The sequence below is a fragment of the Rhipicephalus microplus genome, unplaced genomic scaffold (genome assembly GCF_043290135.1).
Source record: "Rhipicephalus microplus isolate Deutch F79 unplaced genomic scaffold, USDA_Rmic scaffold_90, whole genome shotgun sequence".
NCBI lineage: Eukaryota > Metazoa > Arthropoda > Arachnida > Ixodida > Ixodidae > Rhipicephalus > Rhipicephalus microplus.
The window spans coordinates 190,001-201,819 of NW_027464662.1; the positions used below are offsets into that span (position 1 = coordinate 190,001).

At 46.6% G+C, this 11,819-nt stretch overlaps 1 protein-coding gene across 1 annotated transcript in view; it reads left to right on the forward strand.

Moving 5' to 3' along the window:
- LOC142790266 (uncharacterized) overlaps window positions 1–11,318 on the forward strand; it is a 57,351-nt gene extending 46,033 nt beyond the window's left edge. The window contains exons 5-7 of the mRNA XM_075885223.1: window positions 261–383; window positions 8,326–8,447; window positions 11,263–11,318. Coding sequence (XP_075741338.1) covers window positions 261–383; window positions 8,326–8,447; window positions 11,263–11,318 — 301 coding nt within the window. The remainder of the gene's footprint in view (window positions 1–260; window positions 384–8,325; window positions 8,448–11,262) is intronic.
- The last annotated feature ends 501 nt before the right edge of the window (window positions 11,319–11,819 follow it).

An 11,819-nucleotide genomic window follows, 5' to 3' on the forward strand; every position in this document is an offset into this window, starting at 1 on the left:
TCAGAAAAAACTGTTAGAACAAAAAGAAAAATAAGCAAAAGCAATCGATGGTAGGAACACTTGGCCGGGTGGATGAAAAACTTTATTTACTTGCCCTAAAGTATTAAGAAAATACGTGTAGCTTTCCCTTGCCGATCTTTGTGCTCGTCCTGATTGCAGCATCAAAGTAAACACCTCAGAATTATCATGTAGCTTCGCACATTGCCAGAAGCACCTGTGTACGCATGAGCACTCACTAACTTTGCTCTTTTGTGCCGCAGCGTGAACCGAGTGGGCGAATTCCACGAGCACATCGTCTGCTTCGTGGACTCGTCAAGGCTCTTTTCTGTCAGTGTGACGCCGAAAAATAAAATCATTCTGCTCATACACAACATGGAGGTCTCGTGAGCTGCCATTTCAACTTTTCGCGAAAGTTTAATTAGGCAAAGCACAACCACTTGAATAAATGAACAATTAGGTCAGGGAAAACTTATGGGCCATCGATAGTTGCCGATTAAGTGAACGACGTAAATTGAAATTAGCAAAAATGGACTAAAACACGTTTTCCCGCCAACGGAAAGGGTGATTTTTTTGTCCGCCCTAGTTCATTTAAATTAGCGTCGTTATTACTATGCTACAGTTAATGATCGGTAGTCCACAGGTTTATTTCTGTTACCTGAGCGTTCATTAGAATAATTTGGTTGTGTCTAACGAAATCCCCTTAAAAATGCCCTTTTTTCGTTCAAGCTGCATCCAAATTTGGCTCGACTTTGAAAGAATCACTAACGAAAGTCACGTATGATATTCATATCATCGCACAGTAAAGAGTATACTTCGCTTCAATAATACTGACCCTTTAGGTCGAACGTGACTGCTGTCAGAGCACATGTTACTCTTTAAACGTAGTCGACTTCCTGGCAAGATGTGCACACGAGCAGCGTTACGAGAAGAGTTTACTCTCGTAACTTAACGCTTGGTTCAAGAAATGAAGCACATGCAGGCCAAATTCTTTAGAAGAAACCGATTTCTCCAACGCGTGGCGAATGTTCATTTTCATCGGCACGTTCGCCTACGTCGGCCCGCGCACAAATCGGGCCCCTTTTACGCCGCCAGCAGGCATTGCTGTCGCTAGATCGGCACGGTTTTAGATGAGATATTTTAGCAGGAAATAAACCTTTCTTTTTCTTGCGAAGATGTGGAACAACTGAAAAACGCTTCGTCATCCGAAGTACATAATTCACCACACGCCACCATGGGCTATGAGTCGTCAATGTGCAGAGGCGGTAAAATTACGAGGCACGCGGAGGGAATATTTACCGAGATCTGTAAAGCACTGATGATCCAGATAGCATTGAGGAAACGTTTACATCGAATTAATAACGTTCTTCACGTTGTCAGCAGACGTCGCCCGAGTGCGCATTTATGAGGGAAGTCGTAGACTACGGAACGTTTGCGTAAGGAGCATTGCCAGGGCCATCAGTGACGCCACCTACACACGCACGCAGTCTGAATTACTGTCGCATCCATCGAAATAATTAAACATTTGTACGGGTCGTTCTATCATATTGTAGGAATCGGCCGTCGTAGGTGTATTAAAATATATGACGCTATACAAAGACGAAAATAAGATAGCAAAGGAATAAATCATTGGATGTCTTTTTAATTCTTACTGAGGCATTTCAAGTTCCAAAGTATTTTTAATTTTGTTGCAATATATTTATATTTTTATTTCGTGCCTAATTAGCGAATAAGTGCGCGCTGCCGAGCATCCATGATGGCCCCCGCCTCTGTGCAGCCGAAATGACTTTCTGCCCACAACGGGCATCGCCGAGTTCCTCGGGCACCGTCGCTTCGCGGGACTCGATCGAGAGAACGTCATTCGAGCTTCTCGTTCAGCGTAATGGCGTATCTCGGCGTGCGAAGAGGCCGGCTCTCGAAAGCGTGCGACCTTCGCGTCACGAGTGGCTCGGCCGACTGCAGGTCACGTGTGCAGACCACACGAGACGGCGGCCGTCCTTGTCGTCCACTGCGCAGCTAGGCAAACACCGAAAGCCAAAGAGCAAGGTCGAAAACACGCCTAATGACCATTGTCGCCATCCGTCATTCACCGATAAGCTACGCCGCCGCCGCCGCATGAATCACACTAAGCGGGGTTTCGAACGAAACAGCATAAGCAACGAGCGATGACTTCCAACTGTACGCCAATCTAAAGGCACAACAAGGCAAGGAAAAGGGTGTGAGGCTCGCATTATTGCCACATCATCGTCGAGCAACACCACGTATGCTATCAAGCCCAGCCTTCGATTATTCGAAATCGCAATACGCTTTTGTATCAACTCGGTTTCGATACCTTCGCGAGTTAACTCAGCCTCGCCATTACTTCGCTCTGATTGAAAAACGGTGTGCACCCGCAGTCAGGGCCGGATTAACAGTGCGGAGGGCCCCGTTAAAAAAAGCAAGGGGGGCCCCCACCGTCTTTCTTTCTCGCTTTGCCGTCTGGTCATGCTTGACACTCGACGCTTTTTAGATTTGGCTGCAAGGAACAAAAGTCATATTTACTCTAAACCTCTTCGGAGCGTTTAATATGCGTCAGCTTCATAGCGCATATTTTCATTCAGTGCATTAAGAGGATATTTCAAACAGGAACTACTCTCTATGCGCATTCGCATTGCGTGGTGCACCGGAGCTGCTAAAATCTTCGACAGACTACGCTGTGTGTCGATACGCTGGATCAGCTCCTTCCCTCTACCCGATGCATGGTCTTGGGCGAGTGAAATGTATTTTAACGCGATAGCTCTAAAAGCTCGTTTCCTAGAAATTCCGGCATCGGCGTCATTAGTTGTGAGCGCAAAATCATCATCTTATGCATGACCTAAAAATCGAGAACGATGCAAATAAAATAAATAATAAAAAACACGGGTCACAGTGGGGATCAAACCCTGGTCGTTTGCGTGGTAAGCGGATGTTTTACCACAAGGCCACACGTCTTTTTGTTTCTTTATTTCCGGTTAAACATCACACATGGGACGGCGAGCAGGTAAATATATTAGAATACACAAAAAACCCCACGGAACGATTATTACGGCCATTTTTTCAGAGTAAGCAGGGCTACTACCCTTTCTAACCATGAAGGAACTAATTCATTTTTTCTCTTGTTACTACCTATAGAAACGTTGATATGCCTTTTTTGGATTACATTTTCGTTTAATAACGATGACTGCCAGTATATTACACTCTGGAATGGCTGCATCTCACGGTGACCTTGACAGGAGACCCGCAAGGGGGCACTTTAACCCTTTAAGCCCTGAATTTATTCTGGTTGCATACACTTTTTGTGCGCGTTTTTCTCGTAGTTAGGACCTCAAAAGACCAGATACAAAAAAAATTGGGTCCCTGGTACAAGCATTTTTGGATTAATTAACGTAACATGAAATTAGGTAATTAGGGCCCAGTGATTGGGAAAAGAAAAAAATGGCTTCTTTTTTGCTGCCAATCAATGGTGTACACAAAATGAAAACCAACGCCTTACTTTTCAGCCTAATACTCACTGAAACAGCTTCGGTACGTCGTCCCGAAAATGGCGCTTACCCGCCTCAACTTACGCACCTCGGCTTCACGAAAGACCTCGGTCGCGCTTCTTCTTCTTTGTGGCTGCTACCTTGATTGCAGTGGGAATCATTCGAGAACTATGCCCCCAAGAATGAACAGTATTGGTTACGTTTCCGAGATCCTAGGGGCAAATGTTGTGCGGTGGTGTGAATTGACACCGCCAGGGCCGAAAGGGTTAAAGAAAGCACAAGGCCACACGTCTGTTTATGAATAAAGTCAAGATAATTTCCTCTGCTTGGAAATGCAGTGGAAGTAACCTAAATATATTTACAAATACATGCGTCCAGTGTACATGCTCCTCCAATCAACGCCAAATTTCGCAGCAATGATGCGTGGTACAAGCGCCCATTGCCAGCGGGCGTTGGAACATGTGGCTATCTTAATGCATTCATGCCGGTCACAAAAACACACACGCTATACTGCGCCTACTCGGCAACGTAGTGGGTGCATAGCAAACTCGAAAAGGGTTCACGCACTAAGTGTTTGAAATATATATGAGGTTTATATGAGGTTTATATATGAGGTATATGAGGTTGAACGTTTAACACAATAAAAGCAGGACGTCGCTATCGCGTTCAACCGTTCAAGGCAAAGTTTTGGGGTCCCCTAATTTTTGCCACATACTGCAGAACTGTGAACTGACTTCAAGATAATGCACGTTATGCAATGAAAAACTTCTTAGAAGCATCATTATCGGTTAGTGAAATATATAATATGTTTCTATCAGGGAAATCTAGCAGGAATGCAAAACTTTTCCGAACAAAACAACGAAGTCAACCATTTTTTATGGCCCTTGGTGGGCCCCTTAAAACCGGAGGGCCCGGTTCATTCGAACGCTTTGAACCCTGGATAATCTGCCCCTGCCCACAGTCACGGCAATGAATGCTGATGCGCACTAGCTCCGTGTTGAAAACATTATTAGGACACTATAGAGCAGGTGGTCATTTAGGCATCAGCCTGTTTGACATAACTTTTTGATCCCGTCAACATTTCAAAATGAATCCACACTTGTTTGTCTACACGTTCAAGTTACACAGGGTGGTTTTTCAAGCCATTCAGATTTTGTATAAGAATGATATGACAGCAAAGTTCTTGTCGTTCTTGCACACGGCCTCCATGTCGAGGGGAAACGCTTTAGTGCAGCTCAAGTGACATTGTTGCAACTACTTACCACCAACTCGTCAATCACTTTTTAATTGCTGAGTTTAAGGCAGGTGTTAATATGACAATGTTACAGGAGGCTTGCACGTGACGTCAGCCACTCGAGGCGCTAGCAGCTTTTGCCTCTACCGCCATGTGAGTGGTCCAGGCGCGTCTTGTTTGAAGCGGCGGTGGGAAGTTGTGCACGTGCCGCAAGGTACGGTGCGAATGTGGCGAAATGCGACTGAGTGCTTACGCGCGTGACCTTCTAGGTCCGGTGAAACTTTGCAACTAACATAAAATTCACTTTGGCGGCGGATATCGACCCGTTCGACTTCAGCAGCGATGAAGCTGTGTGTAATGTGAAGTGATACCGCCCATCAAGCTCACAGGCATTGCACGTTAAAGAACCCCAGGTGGGCGAAATTTCCGGAGCCCTCCACTACGGCGTCTCAATCATATGGTGGTTTTGAGACGTTAAACCCATCACTAAAGCAAGCCTCTATAATGTTGCATACGTTCTGAACACTTACCGGAACTGAAATGTTTAACGCACACACAGCGAAACAACAGACAAGCACGTCCCAATATCATCGCGAAAACAAGCACCACGCATGTGTTAAGAAAATTGCAACAGATGCACAGAAAGGAGAGAAAAAGGCCGTGTTTCTTGTGCATCAAATAGAATTAGACGAAAGAAAGCACTCAGCGTACTCAGAAGAATTTGTTAGGGAGTGTGTGATATGGCGCTTCCTGTCACAAAAAAGGCTACGATCATGCTCTCACTTCGGGGCTTGTGGTACTGCCAGCAATGTGCACTCTTCAGAGGTACACATGTCCAACATCATGAAATACTCGTTAATATAGGAGGTTTAACTTGCCAAAACCACAATATGATTATGAGAGACGCCGTAGTGAAGGGCCCCGAAATGTTCGAGCAGCTGGGTTTCTTTAATGTGCACCAAAATCTGAGCACACGAGCCCACACTCAGAAAAAAGTTAGTAATCAGTTAGCAAACGCGTGTGTTTACTAGTTTTCGGAGTATTTTAATACATTCGCGGCATACTGTTACTAGCCACCACCTAGTACAGGTTGTAACTTTAGCCGTAACTAACCAGGCAACCTTTCCCAGTGTTTTTAACTAGGCAACTACTAAGCCACCTACATTCTAGATCTGTCGTAGATGGCGCAGTTCATTTTGCTGTAATGGTGAGATCATAAGCAAAATTTAGGCAAGCTCTATTTTTATTGACTACTTTAGAATAGAAATTTCGTGCTATGTAATGTCACACACATACGTAAATAGATGGGAACATGATGATGGATAGAAAACAACAATTATCTTATGAATTCTGTGACTGCTAACCACTACGCGGTGTGTGGTCAGAAACCAGGGGTATATATATATAGTCTTCACGCTGCTGCTACAGTAAAATTCTGGTATGTCCAAGTCTTGAATATTTACTTGTGCTTGCATTTGCATGCGTGTTCTCGTGATCCGCTCATATGAGTTCTCATGTGAGTATGTGTCATGTGAGTATGAGAATCATGTGCTCATATGGACTTATAAGGGCATATCAGAATCATGTCAGTATGATAATCATATGCTCATGTAGATTCATATGAGCATATGATATGCTCATATTCACATAATGATCATACATATGTGAAACTGATTTGATCATATGATCATGTGGTCAATTCTTTTAAGCTCGTTGTTATAATGCGCACTTACCCCAGTATGGTTACATGGCACATAATTAAAATCCAATAATAATATAGATTATTATAGATTAAGTTCGTTACAACGCTATCCGGCTTACAACCCTCCGGCAAACCGGTAGAGGCAAAAGCGCACCGGAATGCCGGACAGACTAAAATCCTCAATTTGCGCATCGAGATCTCGAGGCGCGCTGACAGTGGGCGAGAAGCGGCGCGGGTGAGATGATGGCCACGTGAGGAGTGGGCTCGCGCGTTGCGAGGAGTGGAGCGGGTGAAGCGAGGGAGAGCGGACATGCGGCGAGCGCGCGGCATGCGAGAGAGAGAGACGTCACCGCGCACAGCTAGGAGGGCGTCAGCTACTTGGCACTGCTCCAACACCTGCAGCGAGGGGAGTGGTGTGTACAGCGTTACACAGGTTAGTCAAAGAGATGCTTCACATCTAATAATAGTCGAAGTGGCCCCGCCGCGGTGGTGTCGTGGTTACATTGCTCGACTGCTAACCTGAAGGTCGAAAACGTTCGAAGCCCGTGTGCTCAGGTTTAGGTGCGCATTATAGGCCAACTTCGGCGATTTTTCGACCATGTGAAGGTAATGGTGTTTCTATGTTCCAGGGAAACTCGTGTCACGATCCCAAAAGCTGAAGTGCTCGGAAAATTAGAAAATAATTTTTAATGGGCAAAACTGTGCAAAACCGACCGGGCGCCCTGTCTGCGTATGACGTACTATTTGGTGAGAACCAGAGGCTGTGTACTGGTCCCGCAGGCGTGTAGTATGAAAACTGTGAAAGCCAAACCAGCGAAGCGCCGACCAAGCACCACAGAGGAAGGAAGAAAGCTTTCTCTTGCTATACCCGTGCCCAACACGGCCACCGTCGCCTTGTGGCCAGCACAATGAACGCTGTAGGGGCCCACGTGGTGATGCCACCGGCTGCGTCACTTCGGCTGACATGCTAAACATTACGTCACACAGACAGTGTTGCCAATAATTCTGGCAAGTGAGCTGAGCTTTTGCGAGGTAATCTTAAAAATTTATTTGCAAACAATCAACGCATTTCTCAAGCCTGCAATTTGGCATATATGATGGAATCGCGCAAAGGAACGTACCCAGGGTATTTTTTGAGATCCATTATTTCGGAAAATTGCCGGAGTTGGCCTTTAGAGAATCTCAGGCGGTCGAAACTTTTGGAGCCTCCATTGCGATGTATCTCACAATGATGCCGTGGTTTCGAGATGTTAAACCCCTAATATTGTTTGTAATAATAGCTTGAGTGGCAAGTCTGCGCGACTCAAGTGACACAAGGAAAACGAAAGCCTGGTTGCGCTGAGGTAAGACAGATGAGCGTTAAGTCGACTCTTTGAACGCCACATGCCAGCTCTTTCCTTTTTTTGTGTGAAGTTTTAAAAGGAGGAGGAGGAATAAACTTTATTATAAGAAACCAACAGGTTTAGGTGGCCGGGCCTAAGCCTCCCATGAGGGGACGTCAAGGGCTTGCCTCGACGCTGCCTCACGGGCGTGCTGGGTCGCCCAGGTTTGGTCGTAAAGGGCTATGCTCCGCAGAGCCTCATAGAGCTTCGACGAAAGGGTCGTGGCGTTAGTGTGTCTGTACTGTGCCGTGCACTCCCACAGCATGTGCGGAAGCGTAGCCGGGTGAGCGCCGCAGCACCGGCAGTGGGAGGTTGCGTACACGTGCGGAAATATGAGGTGAAAGCGGGCAGGTGAGGGACAAGTGTTTGTTTGAAGTAGTCGCAAAGTGGTGGCCTGTTCCCGGTTGAGCTTGGGGTGATGTGAGGGAAAGTCTCGGCATCTGAGGTAAACGTTCTCAATTAGATCATTGTAGGTAATCAGGTTGTGCCTGGTGTACATCTCGTCTCCAGCACCTCGCGCAAGGGCCTCGACAAGGCCTCGCGCCTCGACAAGGCCTCGCGCAAGGGAGTGGGTGATCTCGTTGAAGTTAGGGAGGCGCGGGTGGACTGGGCCCGCGTGAGCGTAGATCCATGTGAGAGTGATCACGTTTTCTTTTGGAGTGTGGTGCCAGGCAGGGCATGCGAAGCGCTTGAAGAGAAAGGCGGCCTTTGCTGTAGTTAGTGGCGGCTGAGCGAGAGTCGCATACGATGGTGTCACAGGTGGGATCTAGAATTTTTTAAAGGTGCTCAGACCTAACAAAGTAGTACCGAGTACGGATGTGCTAAAAATATGCGGACCGCAGCTGCACGATTTATTGATGACGATGGTAGAGTTATGGCAAAGTCTCTTATCATATGCGGGATGTGTTACAGCAATCCCTCATTACACGATTGAGGGGATGTGACACCTGTTGTCATTATACGCTTCTGACACGCAATGTTACTTCCATTATTGCGACACCACGCATCAAATGGCACCTGCAACGATGCCTGCGGCCGTTCGTTCATGCTTCCATCCGTCCACGCGTCTGTCCGTTCCATGCGTTCATCCGTCTGTGCGTCCATCCATCCGACCGTCTGCTTGTCTGTCTGTTTTTCCGTGCGTCCATCCATCCGTACGTCTAGTGGACACTCGAAGTACCGCCATCTCGCATCTTTTCATCTTATATTCATCATATAGAAGTACCCCATCTAGCGGACATTCCAAGGACTAAACTAGACGTGGTTACCTCCTACTTCGACCACTACTACTACACCTACTACTACTACTACTACTACTACTACTACTACTACTACTACTACTACTACTACTACATACATCGCGGGCGCGCGACCCACGGCATAGGGAACTTCGCGCCTTAAAAAATTACGCCATATTTCGCTAAAAAAACCGTGTGTAGATGCAAAGCACCGGGCACTAACGCTTACACTGGCGGTGGCGTTGACACTGGCGTCATCCCGGCGTAGCGCAGGAGAGAAACCTGGGAAGGCGCAAAGCACGCAGTGATGGATCGGTGTTTTCTACTGGAACATGCCAATCATTGCTAATGGCCAATGAGAGACAGAAAGGTCCGTTTGGACACAGAGACCCGCAGTGCGCTTCTAGTTTACGTACACGTTTGGATGTTTTATTGTTCAACAACGCACGAGAGAAATCCACCACCGGCCCTACCTTGAAGGTGGAGATCCACTGCCTATAAACGGGGTGGCCAGTGAACGGTTGTGCAGCACTAGCAGTAGTCTTTCTTTGGATACTGCAACATAAAAATATTGGTCTTTCTGTGTATCTATGTCTGTCGTCCTTCGTGCTTCTGTCACTCGATGCAGTAAAATGGCGGAAATGTAACCCCTTCCTAAGCAACCAGCCATCTTGATCTGGTTTTTGCGTTGATACGTACCGGTATTGTCAATCAAGAAACTAATATTGCAAATATTTTGGCGCGACACCAGTACGGGCCATTAGGTAGGGTATTACTCCATTTCTAAAATGCATAGATACGTAATCATGAAGACAGCAGTGTTTATAACGCGGGGCTGGAAATGCGATGCTATGACCAAAAGGCGGGTGTTCACTAAAGCCACACGCTGCCGCCACCTAGCAGTGACTGCGTTCTACAAAAATTTTGTTTCTTCAAATCACTGCTAGATGGCGTCCATATCTTACGCAGCGTATTTAACGTAGGGTAACGGTATATGGTCCCTACGGGTCCAGAGTAGCGCATAGGTTCTCCATCTTACCTGACTAGCAACTAGCTATGCGGCGAAGGCGCCCTCTATTTTTGCAGGTGACACACCTACCGTGTTTTTTTTTTTTGCCATGTTGCATATTGACATAATAGCTTGGCTTGCGTGCTTCACGCACTATTTGCAGTGCCTGAAAGCCGCTTTTCTGGCCGATTGCCAACAAAGTGCGACGTAAGAGCTGAATAAATATAGCGTCGTACAAAAAAAAAAAAAAACGACACACTTGCTCAGCGTGTGGTGAACAGCGCCGAGGGAACATTCTCAACTTCTTTTGTCTTCTGACATTCACATTGTGCAAAGTTTCGGAATTATTGAACGGGAAACGAACGGTAACATTCAGTATTCACGTTACGCTGGTGAAACCCGACATTCGGTAACCTTGACGGTACATGAAATTATTCAATTATTCTTCGTGAATGTAACTCAATGAAGAGTTATGCATTGGGCTTTTGAAGTGCGTAGGAGCATAACGGCGTACTCTTTGCACTATTCGCATTGGGTGACACACGGTTGCTACTTAACTGTTCTAGAACGGTTCATTTCACTTGTAAACGCAATTTTTTATCACATATGCAGCCTAGATATAGTCAGTTAAGAGTTTAGATAGATATGTGGGGTTTAACGTCCCAAAACCACCATAGGATTCTGAGAGACGCCGTAGTGGAGGACTCCGGAAATTTCGCCCACCAGGGGTTCTTTAACGTGCACCCAAATATGAGCACACGGGCCTACAACGTTTCAGCCTCCATCGGAAATGCAGCTGCCACAGCCAGGATTCGATCCCGCGACCTGCGGGTCAGCAGCCGAGTACCTTAGCCACTAGACCACCACGGCGGGGCTCAGTTAAGAGTTCAGCTCTGAATTTCGGCGTAGCCTTGCGGTAGATGAAGGTTATAGCGCGAGAACAAAACGACGACACAGAGACAAGAAGGACACGAAGGACATTGCCAAAAACACTGGCACAAACTGGCAAAACCCTCTCGTCTCTGTGTCGTCGTTTTGTTCTCACGCTATAACTATCGTCATGCCATACCAACTAGCCCAAGCTGCCACACTTCTAACTTGCGGTAGAGTACTGGACTGCCACTTAAAAAGCTCTGGTTGGATTTCAAATGGCGACACTATTTTTACGTAGGTTTTTTTTTCTTTCTTGGTGTGTGATAGTGGTCACGGACACCGGCGGCTCCGAACATCTACGGCTCCAGAATCGGCCCTTGTGATCTCAAGAGCTTTCGCTGTAAAATTCAGCGAATTCAATAACCGCGCCCTTTTAGATAGTCAGTAGCGAATAAATATATTTCCTTCTCATGAAGATAGTAATTAGCCTCCGTTTGAACAGATATGAGTGCGCAATAAAGAACAGTGCTGTTCTCTTTTAGCATGTACACTATAAACGAAGAAGCCCTCAGCAGCTGGTAAAACTGGCAAAACCTATTTTACCAGTTTACCCAGTCATTGTAACATCCCGCTGGCTGTGGCGGTAGAACTGCGGACCTGGTGCGCACATAGAGATGATCCACAGTCACTCGCACGTATCTATGAACCGCGTTCAGAAAATACGCAAAGACCAGCCGCATTCACCTTGAACATGACTAGTGATGATTCGCGCCAATGCCGCGGCGGCGTCTGAACACACAAAATGGGCCTGAGCTCAGCTTATCCGCAATGCATGCTTGCTAGCGGTGCCGGCGGCGTTGGAAAACAGTTGTGCTACTTCCCGT